Genomic DNA, 19,277 nt, shown 5'->3' on the forward strand with positions numbered 1-19,277 from the left:
ATTGATAATAACTATGCCTTTCATCCAAAAATTATAATATACCATCATCTAGATAGATATATTTGAGACACACATATTCAAATTCAAATTAATATAAATTTTCAAAAATAGATTGTGCAAAACACACTGGTGCTAAATCAAAAACTCGGAAAAGCAAAATATATTCATTTTAATTTGAATTGCTTAAGTTAAAATCCAAATAAAAGATATAGAAACTCAGTTTCTTGTGGATAAAATGTTTGTTTCATAATATTTAATTAACTTCTGGTAATATTTGAGGTCAGCCTGTGTAGGGCATTTGATATTAAATTATTATTAGAAATTGTGAATCTGAACATCATTGGGAATGTAATAAATAAAATGAAATAAATAACAACCACATTCTAGAACTGAAGATCTATTTTCGTATTTTTTGGTATTTATCGTAATCAGTTTGTCTTGCAAAACTATGCTGTTATAGATAAATCGTTTAAAGGGGGATTATAAATACATGTTGTATTTTAAAGCATCCACTAAAATTAACTGCTATATAAAACTAACCACTGCAACCTAAATTAACCGAAAACAGTTGGTACCTTGATGGAAATAGCTCATGCAATAATTTTTTCGATTACAGGCAATTTCGTAGGATTTCTAACAGTGTGTGCTAGTTTGAGGTTCGAACTCGCAACGCTAGGATTAGTAACATAACCACTAGACACTTAGTAACTAACCACTTAGTAACATAACCACTAGCCGAGTAACATAACCACTAGACAAAACGATCACTCTTGCCCGGAGGTTGTTATCTGACTTATGAATTTACCACCACCAGTGTTACAATTATTGTTGTCGATACTGCCTCGTTCAGTGGTGGAGGCGTGGTCGGCTGTACATGAGAAATGTTGCAATTATTGATAAACTCTGACACGAGAGCGTCATCTGTCTATAATATTTGCTACAGCATGAAGAAAAAAAACCAGTGATATGACAAAAAAAATTTAACTCTATTCAGTAATTTTCTGCAACAATAATTTAAAAAGCCGCAATATTTTGCTTACTATTCCATTTTAGTCAACTTATTGAGATCATTTAAACTATTTCTAGTCTAGTTACTTTCAAATGGAAAGTGCTCACTCACTAATCTTTACAAATCTTGTAAGTCACTAGTCATTCAGTATAGATTAGATTCATTTAGTTTCTTATACGTAACAAATGGCATTACAGTTGTTTAAAGAGAGAATTCATGATTTCCGACCAAAGTTAAAGATTGAAAATGATATTTGGACCGGCAAAGGAGCAATGAATTTCACAAATTCAAAGTGTAATATTCCTGCCTAAAGATTTTCTTATATGAATTTCAGGCTCTCTGATCTTTCACCAAAGGTAATGCAGATTACGCAAAACATTTAAAGGACAAAAAGAAACGTACTATTACGCTCAAATGGTTCAATTTTTAAAAATATTTTCGAAATATAAAAAAATTATATCATTTTTTGCAGAATAGGTGAAAAGCATCATATAACCGACTATTTATCCAATTTATATACCTCTAGGACATGAGCGTAGTTCGTTATTACAGATGTACAGAACTCTCGTCCGGTGGGTCCATTATAATAAAGCATCGGCTCACAAATTACTTGCTAGTGTTAAATTACTTATTACAGCATCATATGTTGGTACATCCACCGTCGGCTTACTATCCTGATCTCGTGGCATATTAGTGTTTTCCTCGGATGAAGAATTTGCCAAAGGAATAACGATAGTGGTGTTCTATAGATGACAAAGATTAACGGAGTTCCCGACCGAGTTGGACTACCTCCAGACCTTGCAGTTGCTGTCTAAACCATGACTTTGGGTAAACTGACTTTAGATGAACTTTCTTAGATGGTTAGGATTCAGCGTTGACCAATCAGCATCGACTTGTAAGAGACGTGAGGGTGAGGTTGGAAACGATTCCTTCTGCGAGTGGATTATCAATTGTTCCATGCAGGCGAATCCGGAGCTTGCCTTTTGCTTCTTCTTAATCGACTTTCTCCTCTTGATGTAGTGAGGGGTAGGGTGAAGGGTGGTTGAACTGATCTACTTTCCCATCGGCTGCTTGCGTGTAGTGTGTTTTGCAAACGATTGAATTTAGTTTGATAATGATCGGGTTATTTTATAGAATGCAATGACAAAGATATTAGATATGAAAGGAAAATGAAGCTGGTAATCAGCATTTGCACTTTTGCATGAACGAGGGCAAAAATGTATAGCTTCCTAGAGTAGGTATTTTCAAGGAAAAGCCAAATAAATAAAATTCTATCCGCATTTACTCTCTCCAAATGATATAAATTCCGAATTTTCTGAGCGTAGGAATATCAAATTTATGCATAAGAATATTAACATTTAGATAAAAAGGTATAGACTATAGATAGGAAGGCAAGAGTAAATTATTAATGACTTTATGTATCTATTTGAGATTGAGTTTGAATCTGTATTACTTTCATTACGTTTCTGCTTGGCAATGTCAGCTAGGAGAAGTTTAAAATTTAAAAAAAAAAATGAACTAACAAATTTTCTACGAACCATTTCAGAACTTGGTATAAAATTGTTGATGTACAAAAGGTTTGTCCACCAGGTGGCAGTGCATTTGTTGCTTAAACCATCTATTACAGTTTCCTTCCAGACGGGTCCAGAGCCAAAGTGAGGCAAAATGTAGACTGTCGCAATTACAAACATAAAAGGAGGTGTAAGCCTGCAAGATGAAATGAAGCTGAATTCACTATATTTCCGAGAATTTTTACGTTTTAAAAGCAATGAAAATTTTAAACATATAAATAGTCAAAGTGAAACTCGTACATTTCGATCGAAGCGAAAAATTTGCATAAACCTTAGACATTATTTTTAAAACATATATCCCTGGTATATATATACTTATAATATTGTATGATTTTGTGCAATATTGTTGAATATTGAATAATATCATATAATATTGTACAATAATATACAATATTGTGCAACAAGTTGTGGTACTTGGATATTAATAACATTGTTCATACAATATAGCCAATTATTTCAAATAAAAGTTATTGTTATTTTTAACGATTAAATAGATATTTTTAATTAATAAAATTAAATAAACATTTCCAAAACTCTGTCAGTTTGAAAATCAAAGCTTAAATTATATACAGAAGAGTCTGGAAGTGATTTTCATTTCCTTATTGTGCATTTGATTTAATTTAATCAATTTCCACTTCAAATTCAGTAGTTTTATGTGCTGTGCCTCAAAGTTTTAAGTGAAAGACAAATGATTTTTCGTCCTTTTAAGTTAGGTAAATGACTTCGCGAAAATGGAAAAATAGTCAATACAAATCATTCCACAGTTCAGAATGTTATTAGTAGATGTAAATTGTAGCATAAGTCAGTACAAAAACTCTTGAGCTGCAACTTCAATCGATGTAAACATGGCCAAGAGTTACAACAAAAATCCCAAGAGATAAAACAAAACATTTTTAATCTTCACATGAACGTTGCATTATTCGAAAAATAAAACAAACTCCCAGCATAAATGCTCCCAAATTAGCTCTCGAAATAAAAATATTTTTAAATAAGAGTACTCACTCAGAAAGAAGCCATACAAATCCATTTTTAAAAAATAATTTTCCCTCGAGGGTTGCCAGAAACCAGCCTTATATAAGTGAACAAAATCGAATAAAAAGTTTATATTTTGTAAAGGAATGATCAAGCTAGTTATTTATCTTTTGAAAGAACATGCTTTTCACGTACGAGTCAAACTTCAATTTGCTTTCATTAAATGGAAAGATAAAAATGTTCTAATAAAGAACTACCTCTAGAAAATACGAGTAAAGCTGTACAATATGAAGAAGGAAACATCTCTATTAGCACAAGATATTGGAAGATATCTGTGCGATTTATTAGATATTTTGGATGCTGGCCAATATGATGAAGATATAGTAACTATGTTGTTGGATATTTTGGGCTAATAGGGGGGATTGTATGAGGGCATATAGTTGCAGAAGGTTATAGTTGCAAATTGGTGTTCATGGAATCTACGATGGATCGATGCGATTACATGAGTCTCTTAAAGAATAATTGAAAACCTAAAGTGCAACAACTTGAGATGCCGAACTATCAAGATGCCGAACTAAAGACCCAAAACATTCTGCACTCAATACCCGCTTGTGACCACTGTACAATTACACTTCATAATCATCAAACTTGAACATCAGGGAAAATGTATGGTATCAGAAGTTGCCGTATGAAAAAATTCCATCAAAAACTACTTAAAAACGGTATTATGGAACAAAATCAGTAGAGATTACTGTGAAACTCACGTTCGATTGTGCCAACACATTTGGACTACGTAAGGAATAAAGGATATTTCACAAAGTACTAATAAAAAACGTATCATGTTTCCATGAGTTGTAAAACTGAGAATTCCGGAAAGTGTACAAGTTTTACTTTGATCTTTTCTTCAATAATCATCAAAATAAGCTTTTCCTTTTAATATAGACATTACATGTTTCCTTTTAATATAGACATTCATGTTTATCAAATCGGCTGCCACTCATTTATGGTACGTATACTCTAAGCATTAAATAGATCACCATTGAGAATTATATCACACAGTGGTTAATAAAACAAAATTTTATTGAAAACCAGATTTTTTCTTACCTCCAAAGTCGTCGGAAAATAAAGAGGAACACATTTAATTGTTTTTCTTTCATCTTCATAACACCATAGGCAACCAGGACGGCACTGTAATTAAAATAATTTAAAAACAAAAAAAATTAAATATTTAAATAAAATTAAAATATTTTAAGCTATGCATTTTACTGAAATAAAGTTGCAAAAACATGAATTGAAAAAATGTAATGATACACTGCATGTAATTTATAATTATATTGATCAGTAGTATGTCGACGTACACGATGTTCAATCCAATCGTGGCTCAATTGCTAATTCCAAATTGTCAAAGATTAGCACATATTTCCAATTAGAAAGGGCTTTCAATAATGTAAATAATCATGTTTCGTGTTGTTTCAGATCTAAACTTAAAAAAAATCATTGAATTTAAATGTGTATGTACTTAGACCTTGATCTTAGTACTAAGTTCCAAAAAACATTTTTGATACACTAAAATTAAAGTTAGAAAAGTTCCACTTCTCTGTAACCAACACCAACCCTTCGAATTTAACGTACTATACTAGCATATAGTAGGTCAATAGTTGTACTATATACCAGTATATAGTAGTACAATAGTAGTACTATATACTAGTATTAATCCAACGGTATTTAACGGTTTATAAATTAGGTATATGGATATGCCTAGGGTGATCAACCGGTATATTCTCGAACTTTTTAAAAAAAATCTCAAAAAAATATTTCACAAGGAATATTTTAATTATTTCTGGTCAAAAAATACGTTAGAAAATTGCATTATGCAATTGTCTTTGCATTTGTTGATGTCATTTTGAAATTGCGGAATAAAACGCATTCAATTGCTTGTGACGTCACTACTACGTGATGACGTTACTAGTCATATCATTTAACTTGCTACTACACATCACACTGTACCATGCTGAAACAACCTGAAATTTTCTGCAGTATTTAAAATATTCAAAAGCAAATTGAAACGGTATTTTTGGCTTATATCACTTGATAATAAATTGAACCCATTTAGGTATAGTAATAAATATATGTATTTTTTAAATATAATCCTATGCTCTCCATTAACAATTTGTTTAATTTTTTATGAGACAGCCAGAACTTTTATCATGCTAATTATAAAATTGTTTTTGATTATTTTTGTCGTTTAATCCGTACAATAAAGTTACAGGTAACTTCATACAAAAATGTAATTTGAAAATTTTGAAATGAATGATCATTTATGCTCTATCTTCATTGATTTAATGAATTTCTTTAGAAATTTCGAAACTATTTTATCTTTTTTAGGAAAATTATTCATTTTATTTGTATCTTGTTTTATGATTTCATATCTGACATCTACTAATTTGATCTTTTAAAACTAAAAGAAATTCATAAAAACTGATTTTTTAAAAACATATTTATTGATATTGGTATATTAAAAAGTAGAAACTATTAGTTTTTAATTTCTTATTCCATTGCTTATTGAGTTTAGAAATCTGTTTTTTTTTTTGAAATTTTTTTTATTGCATTTGGACTGCATCCGCTTGAAATCAAAATTTAATTGATGTAATCGGATCACCGATAGTTAAATTCGGAAAATATTAAGTACGAGGAGTGATCCAAAAAACGTTTACAAGGCAAATGAAAAATGCTTTATTAACAACAGACACAGGATGCAAATGGTAATTAATAGACATATGTGCCGGTCACTTCTCTACATAATCACCAAACCTGTTGAGGCATTTATCACCCCGCTGAACCAATTTGTTTAACCAGTCTTGGTAATAACAGGTCTCTGGCTATTGCGCCAGTTCCCGGCACCTTTTTGAACATCACCATCTAATATGAACCTTGTTTCGGATAAGTTTTTCTTCAATGCCTGGAAAAGGAAATAGTCACTGGGAGCCAAAGCGGGGCTGTATGGGGGGGGGGTCCAGACTTCCCACCTAAACGGTTCCAGCAATCCCTCTGCCCGCTTCAAAAGAATGACGCCATTTCTCCTCCTGTTGTGTACTCATTGTTTCGATCCCCGCACACTTCAACGATTTGTCTGTGCATGTCCGACGGAGACACATTCTTGACCCATAGAAAAAGCATCACGGCTCGCCCCTCTGTACGAGACCACTTTTCTAGACGTCTTGCCATTACTGTCGCTGTTTCAGGTCTCAGTACTAATGCTATCTGCTCGAACGACCAGTCAAAGACAACTAGCACCATCTGTCTCCACTCTGGGTAACAGTATTCCCATCCACAAATTCTACTTTCCAAATACTGCTGCTTGCAAACTTTTTTTTGGATTACCTCTCGTCAGTATATTGTAATCGAGCACCAGCAAATGTAAAAAGTTTCGAAACTCTAGCATATTCCATATTTACAAGTACAGAAAATTGCATCTTACCTTATGAAAAAGAAAGTCTCCACGTTTAAAAATCCATTTGCAATCAACTGAAAGGCTTTCTGTTTACCAAATTCTCTGGCATTCAAAAGACCACCTAGTAAAAAAAAAAAAAGTAGGATTAGAATTGTCATCATCTCGGATAACAAAGACAAAATTTTAAAAAGACTTCTTTCTTTGAAGGATTTCAGAAACATTTTCTTTGAAATCATAAAAATAAATCTACTATTACTACCACATATAAAACTTTTAACAAACTCTTTCGTTAAGAATCCACATTTTTATAATAATATTTGCGAACTCTTATAAGAACATTTTTGATTTTCTCACGTTCAATAAAACGAAGCCTTCCGAAATATTTATATCAATATTTTTTCATGCAAACCTGTGGAATTTGCTTGCATCATAATGGAAAAGCTTAAGAATTGTATAGAACTTTTTCTCTTCATAAAAACCTTTTAGAATAAATAACCTTACAGAATATCACATCCTTACAAATCACCCTTTACAAAACTTCGCATCCTAATAATCGAAACCAATGCCAATTTTTATTTCTTTTTTTCTAAAAAATTAATTGACTTTTTTTTTTAAAAAAAAGGAACGTAATTCAAATAATAAGTAATTATTATAAAAATAAAATAAAATAAATAATAAACGTAATTCAAATAATAAATAATAATTTTTTTTTTTTTTTGTAATAGTGATTAATGAAAATTTCGTAGGTAGAGATTCATACAAACAGGATTCTACTGTAAAAATAATACAACGATCGGCAAATCCAGAAGTAAACGTTATTATGGTTAAGTTCGATTGTCCTTTAATTTTTTGTCGATACCATATCAAAAAAAAAAAGTTGTTCCTTACATTATTCCTTAAGAATTTTTATCATTCTCCGAACCAACTGGTTCATAGTAAAGAGATTTATGCAACTGAGAAACAATGAATTCTTTTATTCTAATGAAATTCCATTTATGTACGTGTTCTATAGAAGGAAACCACTGCGAAAAATTACAGTTTGCTATCTACATTATTTTTTTAAATATTCGATTTAATTGCATTGAAAAACATCAGTTTTGCATCTATCAAAATGTGCTGATCAGAGGAAAAAACACATTGAAAATGAAATGATTTAGGATAAACAGCGAAGAGAAGCCCAAATTTCCCTCAGGGTGATTTTAAAAAATTTGAAATGCAGAACGTTCTAAATTCTCAGAAGTGAAAAGCGTATAGGTTTTGTTGGAGATCAGTTGCAGAATAAAAGGATAATAGTTGATTTTTATGAAAGAAATGGTAAAAAATAAATCTGTCTGAAATTATTCTGAAAGTCTACATTTATTTTCCAATGGCTGTTATGCTTGCGAATACTACTATTTAATGTTTATTGAGAATCTACTAGCACAAATTTTTTTTTTTCAAATTTAATGTTCAATTTTTTTATTATGTTAGAGTATGACATTGCTTTAGTTTGGGGTGTTTGAAGCCTCAAAATGCAGAGGCAGAAATTGGCGATTTATCGCTTTTGAAACATAAAATTTTTCGCTTTTAGGGGTATTAGAAAATGATAAAGAAGGTCACATTTGGCTACTTATTGCCAATAAAAAGTTGAAACTTGGCGCGAATATCCGGCATGCACCCGATTCTCATGTCTGGCTAATAAAGGTCAGGGTCGTAAGAAGTTATCACCCCAATTATATATATATATATATATATATATATATATATATATATATATATATATATATATATATATATATATATATATATATATATATATATATATATATATACATATATATATATATATATATATATATATATATATATATATATATATATATATATATATATATATATATATATATTATTTTCAATCTTTCTAGCTGACAACAAAAGTTTTAGAAATCGTATGATTTTGAGAGAGAAAAAAAAATTGCTTTTTTAAAAGTTGACAATTGAGCGATACAATTGTAATTTGATCATTCCAAGCCAGTTTAAAACAGATTCTAGCAACAACAACAACAAAAAATAATAAAAATAAATAAATTCTGGCCTCGAGATAAAGTTTTGGAGCTCGAATAATTTTGAGATGGAAAAAAAAAAAAACATCGATTTTCTAAATATCGACGCATGCTTAATCACGTGATGGTTTAAAACCAGTTTAAGCTAGTTTTTTTCAAGAAAATAATTCTGGCCTCAAGAACTCGATTGAATTTGAGATGATCAAATAATCAATGCTTTCCTAAATTTGGTGATTTCGAAATACGAGTTCATGATTCCATGCGTATAATATTTAAAATAAATAATATTCTCACATGATAACTTAAAATTTACAATGGCAGATTTCAATTTTTTTATATTATTTTTTTATGTTCTTTCTTTATTTATTTTTGTAAAATTGAGCTTGTTGATATTATTTGAAATGACTCAATTATCCAAGCAGATAGAACAATTCGAGTCACTTTAAGAAACACCGCGCCTTATCAATTTCCATTCATTAGCGATAGCATATATTGCGGCAAACTATCAGAAACGAAATAGCAGGACACATGTAGACATCGATTAATTTAGATTGAGGTAATTATAGCTTTTAAGAGTAATCTACTTTTTATTTATCTTCGGTATTTTGGAATTATTTTGCATTTTAAAATAATAGCTACTTGATTCTTTGAGTACTATAAATTTGTCTTGTTTTTCTACAGCCCACAAATGTGGCAATTAATTTATCAGATAAGGATTTTTTTTGTGAAATATTTAATTAATGTACGGAGTCATTAATCTACGATTCATTTTAACTGCCTTAGCCATATATTTCATGAAATAAAATGCTCATTATTATTACATATGGTACAATATTAAATTATTAATAGCCTGCATAATGATATTTCGTTTTGTTGCAAAATATCGTTTGCTAAGATTCATGATTTTAAGAGCATAATTTTAAGAAAAAGGTTAGTATTCATAAAATTATAAATTATAGCAAACACGATTGCAATAATATCGAGCCATATGAGACTTACTAAAAACTTGAAGATTCGTATAATAGTAGGTATGGTTCAGTATGACCCACAAAATGGTGATGACTTTCATGCCATGGAATATTTTAATGGAATCCTTTGAGTCATCCTTTTTCAAAAGCCGCCTCGTGTTCGTGTAGAAAGAAAAACAAAGCAAACATCTTATTGCAAAACCTGTGGAGAAGAAAATTTATCAGTAAGTTTAACATATAAAAGCTTATAATACTTTTGATCGTAACACTTCAGATTGATTCAAATTCTAGAGTCGAAATAATTGGAATTTAATTATTTACAACAGAATTTCGAAAACATTTTCCACAAAATAAGTGGTAGTAAAGTCGATATTTTGTCAAATAGTCAAAACTTATGTATAATAAATTTAATTGTTTAAACCACCAAATAGTTCTGAAATTGGAGAAGCGAGATCATGCAAGGGAAAAAAATAAGAGAAATTCAAATCTCTAGTCCCAGTCATCTTGCCATGCTGAAATTGAAACTTCATTCCTCTTGCCTTATTGCATTAGCCATTGGACTTTGCTTGCAATGGTTTCTATGTTGCAAATTTATAACAATAGATTAATAGCCTAAATACATGTTATTTATTTTTTTTAAATCAAAACATTTTGAAATACTTTTAAATAACAGTAAGGAACTCAAAAGTGAAATGTTTATTTTTGGTTACTCGCGTAAGCAACATAAAAAAAAAAAACGATTCTAATTAACTGCTTACTTTCTTATTATTTTGCTACGACATTTATATAAAAGAATATAATTAATAGGAAATTTTTTAAAGACAATTTGATTTTTTTTAATTTAAAAAAAAATTGAAAGAAAATAAAGTTAGTATCATCGAAACAGTTTCTTAAAGAGATAACAAAAAATGGATTTTGTGCAATAATATTCTAAAGTTCTTAAGAAAAAAAAGATTAAATTTAATTAATTTTTTGACTTAAAAATAATTAAAATTTTGTAAAACTGTATTTTTGTATAAAGACAGACAAATCAGGTATTAGGCATAACATGTTTTGGACAAGAAGTTCGAATCTTCTTTTAATGAAAATAAATAAAAATAGACACATCAAACGTTAGACATAACATGTTTTGGGATAGAAATTCGAATTTTCTTTAACCTGACAACCGAATTAACAAAATATTTCAATTTTAAACAAATGAATGTAGGTTAATTACTCAGTTAACCCTTTAAAGAGCTATTTTTTTCTAGTCATGATATATTAAAATATTTTTAGGATTGTGATTGGCTTAAGAAAAGTGACTCATCTAGCTTATTAGATAAATTTCTTTTGATTAATTAATTAATTTGGTTAATTAATAATTAAGTAACAAATTAAGACACACCATTTTGTGAGAGATAAGGAAATGAAGCATATAAGTGTCCGCCTGATTGAAAAATTTATCAGAACTTACGCAAAACTACATAATTCTATACAAAGATTGATGAATTTGGTAGGAAGCATATTTCCTATAGCCCTAGAAACGGTTAACAGATTAAATTTCTTTGCAAACACTTGTGGGTAGAGATATCTATAGTACATTTGAATCATAATTCTGCGTGTAAGCCCTCTATTGTTAGTAAATAAAATTTCAAATATATATTTTTTAAAATCTCGTAACCTGTTTCTGTTGTTGCTCTTTCTGTTGTGACTTTCACATTCAGTTTCAGAAAAACATCAATCAATGTAGCTGTCAGTGCTAAACACACGATGATACAGAAAATGGCCCTGAAAAACAAATAATTTTTGTTAATAACTGAAAAAAATAATGAAAACAAATTCAAAAATCAAACATTGTTAAATCTGGAAATATATTAAAATTTTTACAAATTTTTAATAAAGCATATTAAATTAATTCCATATTAAAGCAATACCTATTAATTAATATTTAAGTATTTTTAACATCATTGATGGAAATTCACAAAGTATATAAATGGAAAATAATAATCCTTATTTTGCATAGGCATCAGAAACAGCCAAGAGAGAAAAAAAATATCTAGAATGCTTTGCCCTTACCTTAACCATGTACTTCCATATGGAAATGCTAAATAAAATATGAGGAAATAATATTTGTGTTTATCGTTCTCAATAATTGTTTCTTACGAACCGTCTCCGCGAAACTTTCTCGCATATTCTCTAATATATATACTTGCATATTATTAACCGTATGCCATTGGCAATTCTTATAATCGTAAACTGTAGTGATTACATATTAACTCGCTTCTTCTTCTGATACAACTGATGACGCAAACTTATTAACATCAAGGTATATTTCCCATAATCTTTCAGGGGGTCAGTAGAATTTAGAAAATATTTAAATAACTGTTCCTGTAAATCGTCCCTGTACAGTGGTGCCCAACATGGAGGGGGGGGGCACACTGTAGAGGGACGGAACTCTTTATGACTTCATTATGAGGTAGATGAAAATACGAGACGAGTTCAGGAACAGTTATTCCATTATTTTCTAAATTCACATTTCACAAGGCAAAAGAAACATGAACACGAAAAATACACGACACTCACTCGAACACAATCTAAATAATGACCCTCCAAAAGGATCATGGGAAATATACCTTGATGTTAACGAGGTAACACCATATGTTGTATCAGAAGAAAAAGAGAGTTATTATGTAACTGCTGCAATACTGTATTTATTCACTAGCTAAAATCCTTATATCATTTTGTCAAAAAATTTTATTTGTCCCTCCGTTTCCTTTTTACTTTCTTCTGTACAAAGCGTTTAAAGCGAAAGTATCGCAATCTTCAGAATGTTCGAACTCGAGATTTTGATAAATTTCCATGTTACAGAACTCCCTAAGTACTTTACTCATTCAGACCTTAAAAATATTATCTTTAAACCGAATAAAACGGTTAAAAATTTCATTTTTCCTCATACGTGGAAGTTTTTATACTAGTAACACAATTACAGCAAATTATTAATTCCAGTTTTAGAAATATGAAAATTCATAAAAAAAAAAAATATATAAAACAGCAAAAAAAAATAATCCATTTTCAACATATGTGAAAGTACAGATAGTTAGTAAACAATTATTTATTTCGGTTTTGAAAATATGAAAATATTTAGAACGAATAAAAACTAGAAAATTCTATTCCCCCCTCATATGTGGAAATGTAAGATACTAACAATACAATGACAATAGTTTATTTATTCCCAATTTAAAATTATAAATATCTTTAGAGCAAATAAAATGGTATCAAAAATATGCGTTGTAAAAAAAGATTAAAAAGAAAACAATATAAAAATTAAAAACTGAAACACGGAAATATATCTTTTTGTGTGACGATAATTATTATGGAAATAAAATGTCTCTCGCTTCGTATGCAAAGTATTAGGAGATCAAATTTTGCAAAAATTTATTATAATTAAATAAAAATTCCAGTCAAAAAATTTAAAAATCATATGAAAAACTTACAAAGCAACTTAAATCACATTTATCAGAAAACGAATTTTTTTAACTTTTCAATAAATTTTTCAAATGAGAAATGTATGCTAGAAATTTGACAAAATACATTTAAAAAAAACGAATTTTCACCTTAACATTGAATAATTTAAAAAATAATTCGAATTTTAAAATGTTTTTGTTGCATTAACTTCCACTTGTGCTAATGCATCATCACTGTGCCAAGTCCTGATAAATCAAGTGGTTAGACGCAATGACTCAGAATGGTAAATTGACAACACGCAAGCCAGCTTTTATATACATAAACAGATATAATTCATTATTAAGCCTTACATCTCGCATGTCTTCTAATAAAGGTATTTTCCTTCTTCCCTAGTATGAAAATTGTGAGTCTTAGAGAAAATCATGAAGGCCTTGAAAACAATTTTTATCACTCGACGTTTAGCAGATGGTGTAAGGTGGAGCGATGACAACACCAGAAGAATGTCCCACCGCCCACTTCGAACCCTCCCAAAGTGTGATGGAGTGGCTTCGGATAGATTTGAACTTCATGTTATAAGGAAAGAAAACAAATTAAGTATTTTGATTCTTTCTTTTTTTTCTTCACCCCCCCCCTCTTTTTTTTTTTTTTTTTTGCTAATAAAAAGATAATTTGATACAAACAAAATTGATATATAGGACGACAAATAAAATTCCATTATGCTAGCCGTTACATTTTTGAGCAATCAAGCTCTTATAAATACTCTTGCATATGATGAAACTGTAAGCCAAATGTTTACCATCTAGCTCTTTACGTATTTACTTTCTTGTAAATAAATATTACAATCGTTAAAACATTTGAACTCGAATCTCCACATTTTAAATCTCTCAAATTCTGCAGAAAAAATTTTTCGAATTATATCTGTTCTATCTATCCGTGAACAAGGCAATTCAATAATACTTGAGCTTGACGCAAGAATTGCTATATATGGTCTTTACACCAATTTTTTTTTCTTAATTTCTATCAAATTTTGAACGAAATCCATTCAGAAGAAGTCTGTCTGTGTGATTGTTCGAATATAAGTCAATATAATATTTACAATATAATAATATAATTATATAATAATAATAATATAATTATATAATAATAATAATATAATTATATAATAATAATAATATAATTATATAATAATAATAATATAATTATATAATAATAATATAATAATCTACAATATAATAATCCGTTTACAAGCATGTAAAAGAATAACTGAAAAACACAATGATTTAAATATATGAATTTTGGTATGTGATTTTGTGATTACAATTCTATGCCAAATTCTAGTTTGAATATATTGGGAAAAAAAGTTCAAAATAAATATTAAGTCTTTAGTACTTGTGTATTAACCACATTAAAGTGGTTAAACGGCAACGAAAAATTGTCAATAATAAGACACTGATGGTTTCTTTTGTAACTATATTTCACCAGTGACCTGCAGTTAATAATCTCGTATATTATTAGAGAATATACGAGAAAGTTTCAGGGTGACTACTCCTTCCGCTACTAGTTATAATTACTCATAATACAATACTCACTTGTGATTGGACAGGCACACAAACATCCTGTGAATGTGTTTTGTCCAAAATTCAACGAAATCTATAAATCTGAAGTAGAGATCATTTGCTAAGCTTCATCCCTCTAGCTTAATGCGCTTTTGAGTTATCGTGTTCACAGAATTCATAATTCCATAAAAAAAATTTCCTTTTTCAAGACATCTGAATAGCGGAGATGTGTCAAAATGTTTGAGTTCGAATTTTTTTAATGATTGCAATATTTTCTCTTTGTATATTCCATATATGAAAAGTACAAATTCACAGAAAAAAAAATTGAAATAATTTTTACTTACACGATGGCTATTTCACTGTTGGAAAAATCAATGCTATTTTCTTTCGTTTCACAGTTAGGAATGGTGACATTAAATTCAATACCTATGTGCTCCATAACTGAAAAAGAAAGAAAATGTACATTGATAGGATGAATAGACATATAAATAAGAAAATAATTATATTATTAATTAGAAAAGTACAGTCGTATTTTAAATGGATAATATACATTGAGAAATATCAAATATTAATACAGAAGATACTGAAAACTGATTTTTATATTCCGTCATATGTTATGGTGAAAGATTCCCTACTAAATCCAAATTCTGCACTGTCTGTACGTTTTCACTAGAGTTTGAAGCTAAACTTTACAAATTAACACTCACTAAGAATATTTGTATATTCCAAGCACCTTTTGTACATTATCCATTATTTAATAAATCGGCATAATATTTTTTAAAACTCATTACCAGATGGCGTCACTTAAAAGGAATCAAACTTTAACTAAAAATAATCGGTTAACGGTTAATTAAGTTCCAAAAATTGTGAAATATTGCATAGCTATTCAGAACTTACAATTTTTCAACAAAAAAAATAGAACATTAAGAACTGAGTGAAACATATTGATTACAAGATTCTATGTTCATGAATATAAAACAAAGCAAATTAATAAAAATATGTTAAAAAATTAACCTTTCGCAGCAATTTGTTGAACCTCGTCGGCGCTGCAAGTCGAAGGCACGCATACTGAGGATCGGAATTTCAGATGATAATAATAATTTGCATATCTCAAAAACTCTGCCGTTGTCTGAAATAAAGTGAAATTAAGTTTTAAATCGATTAAAGAATGTAAACAAGATTGGAACTCATAATTCGAAACAAAGAAGCGTGATGCTTTATATTTTATTTAATCTCTCGTTATGTTGTTTTTAAAAAATTATCTTTACTTACAGCACTGATAGTATGCACACAAAACATATATTTAATGCTGTCTCAAAATGCTTCAAAAAATGATACAATGAAAAATATTTTTAATACAATTAAAATGTTTTAAAAAATTGGTTGAAATGACAGATTTTTTTTTTTTTTTGCATAATTGGCACCACAAAAATAATCTTCTTTTTAAAATAAAAATCTTTAAAATTTTAAAGATTTAAAGAAAATATTTTCTGTGCAAAAAGGGTTTATAGTTATTAAGTACAAACGTTAACATTTCTATTGCTTTTTAATTAAAATTGGATTAAAATTTCTGAAAACCCTTTCTTAAGTCTGCACTTATTAACCAAGAATTTTATCTACATGTGAAACTTGTACCTATGGGTCGAACGAAATGCTCTGCAGGGTATTTAGAAAGATTCTTCCATTATATAAATGCATCTTACCTTTAAATATCAAAATATTAAAAAAAAATCCTTCGTCATAATTTATTAAAAACGCTTTGAATATAAAAAGACAAAAAAAAACATATTATAATATATTAATTTTATAAAGCTATTCACCTGAATTACTTATTAATTTTCCATATTAATATGGTTTTAGATATTTAATGTTCTAATATTTGTTTATATGATTTGCACGTGTTCAATATACTTAATTAAATTCTATTAAATTTATTCAAAAATTGCTGAAGCAGTTACAATTTATTCATTTTCAATCGTCTAGAGTTATAAAAGATATTCCATTATGTAGTAGAAGAGTCAAGCATTTTTCTGCTCCAAGAGTTTCACGTTATGAGACTCCTCTTTCACTAACTAATAAATTTAGTTTCACATTTCAGAATGTTCCTAATTTAAAAGAAAAGCGAATTATTTATTTTAATTAATATTTTTTATATTAGTAACTTTACAAAAATGTATTTTTTAATATATATATGTAATGATATTTTAAACTCTTAATTTAATCCAAATTAGTTTCCAAGATTATATCTTAATTTAGCCCATTGTAACTTCATTCTGAAATATTCTCTTATTTCGTGATCCAATTCCACTTTCGGTTTAATTAATCCCTTTGTAAAAATAATGCGCCATCAGTACTACGTATCAAATGAAAGTGATATCTTCTGTACCCTTGAAAAGGTGCCAAAGGTCACCACATTGGCGCGTGGCCGGAAATCCTATGTTATATAAGGCGAGTGATCATTTGATTCGGCCCTATTTCGCTTCTTTCATACTTCTACTTTTGTGTGGCGCTGCGTCTTGTAAAAATTCATGCCTGCCACTCGGAATAGAATAAAACGAAATTAAAACTACAAAGTCTCTTCACTGCTTCGAGCCTGCATTCTACTTTAACCAAAATATGTTACATATATCATGGTAAAACAATGAAAGTAATTTCCTTTAAACTTTCTCGTAAACTGTACTTCAAGCTCTATCTATAATAAAATTTGGGATGTATTGAGTGTAGTAGTATTTTTGAGAACTGCCGGCCTGCTCAAGAAGGGGTTTCCCCCTCACTGATCTGCTTACTACCTAAACAAACCCAATTTTTTTTTTTTTTTTTTTCTCTCTGCAATGCAATTTAGAACCATCACCGAACCTAACTCTCTTCTTTTTTACCAACTTGCTAATTAAAAAAATTATATAATTGTTTACGAAATATAATACACCCCACTAATTTCTTTTATTTTCCATACTAACAACGCACAATAGAATTATGTTAGATTATGTTGTTATGTATCTGCCTAGCACATCGCACTGGAATGGAGGCTATAGGCGCTTCGCGCCTGTTTCCTCCCTACTAATTTCTCTATCGGCTGTCATTTCTGATTTAATAATCCACTACTTCATGCAGAACACCCCATCCCCTTTTTTTGTATAGAAATGATGAAAAAATTTATAACAACAACAAAAAAAGAAACTACTTACCGATTCTGGATCCGTTAAATTAACAAATTCTTTGATCATCGAATCGGATGATACAAACGGTCGACGTTTCGGTAATGGCGGGGTTATATCAAGGAGGCAATACTGCCCTTGAAAATGTCCAGAAACAACAGTTTCGATGCATTCGTCGTAATCCCCCAGAGAATTCATGTTCCCTTTAAATAATCCGTTAGGAATTTTGCCAGAGGAATCTAGCACTGAAAAAAAAGAAGAAATTAAAAAAAATTCTTAAATATTTTATGAATTTCGAATCAATTTCAAATTTGATAAAAATGAATTCTGTCTTTCCTTATAAATACAAAATTTGCTTGAAACTCCTGCTGTAGATGAAATAGTGTATTCTTGTCTTTACCAAATGTTTAAGTATTATTAAGAAAGTAAATTTTAAAAACAGAATTTATAATGAACCAATTCATTCCAATTAATTCTTTTCAGGAAGAACAACATACATTCTTTCTGAACGAGCTAAAAAGGAACTTTTGTGAAGGAAAAAAACTACTAATTATTAAATAAAAATAAATGTTTACACGAATGATTAAAAAAAACGTTTCGAAATTTATGTGTTTAATTAAACCTGAATTGAAAACAAAGTGAAAAGGATGTTCTGATTAGGGTTTACAGTATTCATGAAAATGTGTAAGTGAAATATCAGATTGGAGAAACAGGCTACTCAAGACATGTATCATGTGCAAAAAAACTTGATTCTTTATATACATCATTCGCCCATTAAAAAGAAACCTGTTTTTTTTTTGTTTGTTTGTTTGTTTTTATCGTTTCTTGTCCGACGACACGAATCGCTTATTTGAATATTGCGATATTTTGCTACCATATAGCTTAGTGAAGATTTTAAGCTCACATTACATATTTGCTAATTGTGAAAATATATATACATTCAAGATCTTGTTGCGACACACCTAAAGTTGATTCGTATCCATAATTTGCGAACCTTATGGTGTATTTTATCAGCAGTGATCTGTTGAAAATTTACTAATTTATTTATTTCTGTCCTATTTTTAAATTCAGATTATATCAACTAATTTTTATTTATTTCTATTTTATTT

At 29.2% G+C, this 19,277-nt stretch overlaps 1 protein-coding gene across 1 annotated transcript in view; it reads right to left on the bottom strand.

Annotated features, from left to right (window-relative positions):
* LOC129957346 (nose resistant to fluoxetine protein 6-like) overlaps window positions 1-19,277 on the bottom strand; it is a 38,069-nt gene that overhangs the window by 12,548 nt on the left and 6,244 nt on the right. Inside the window, exons 3-10 of the mRNA XM_056069631.1 lie at window positions 18,199-18,413; window positions 16,028-16,142; window positions 15,358-15,454; window positions 11,674-11,780; window positions 10,045-10,215; window positions 7,031-7,124; window positions 4,657-4,740; window positions 2,548-2,716 (exon numbers count right to left, since the gene is read on the bottom strand). Coding sequence (XP_055925606.1) covers window positions 2,548-2,716; window positions 4,657-4,740; window positions 7,031-7,124; window positions 10,045-10,215; window positions 11,674-11,780; window positions 15,358-15,454; window positions 16,028-16,142; window positions 18,199-18,413 — 1,052 coding nt within the window. The remainder of the gene's footprint in view (window positions 1-2,547; window positions 2,717-4,656; window positions 4,741-7,030; window positions 7,125-10,044; window positions 10,216-11,673; window positions 11,781-15,357; window positions 15,455-16,027; window positions 16,143-18,198; window positions 18,414-19,277) is intronic.

The sequence above is a fragment of the Argiope bruennichi genome, chromosome 11, assembly GCF_947563725.1.
Source record: "Argiope bruennichi chromosome 11, qqArgBrue1.1, whole genome shotgun sequence".
NCBI classification, from domain to species: Eukaryota; Metazoa; Arthropoda; class Arachnida; order Araneae; family Araneidae; genus Argiope; species Argiope bruennichi.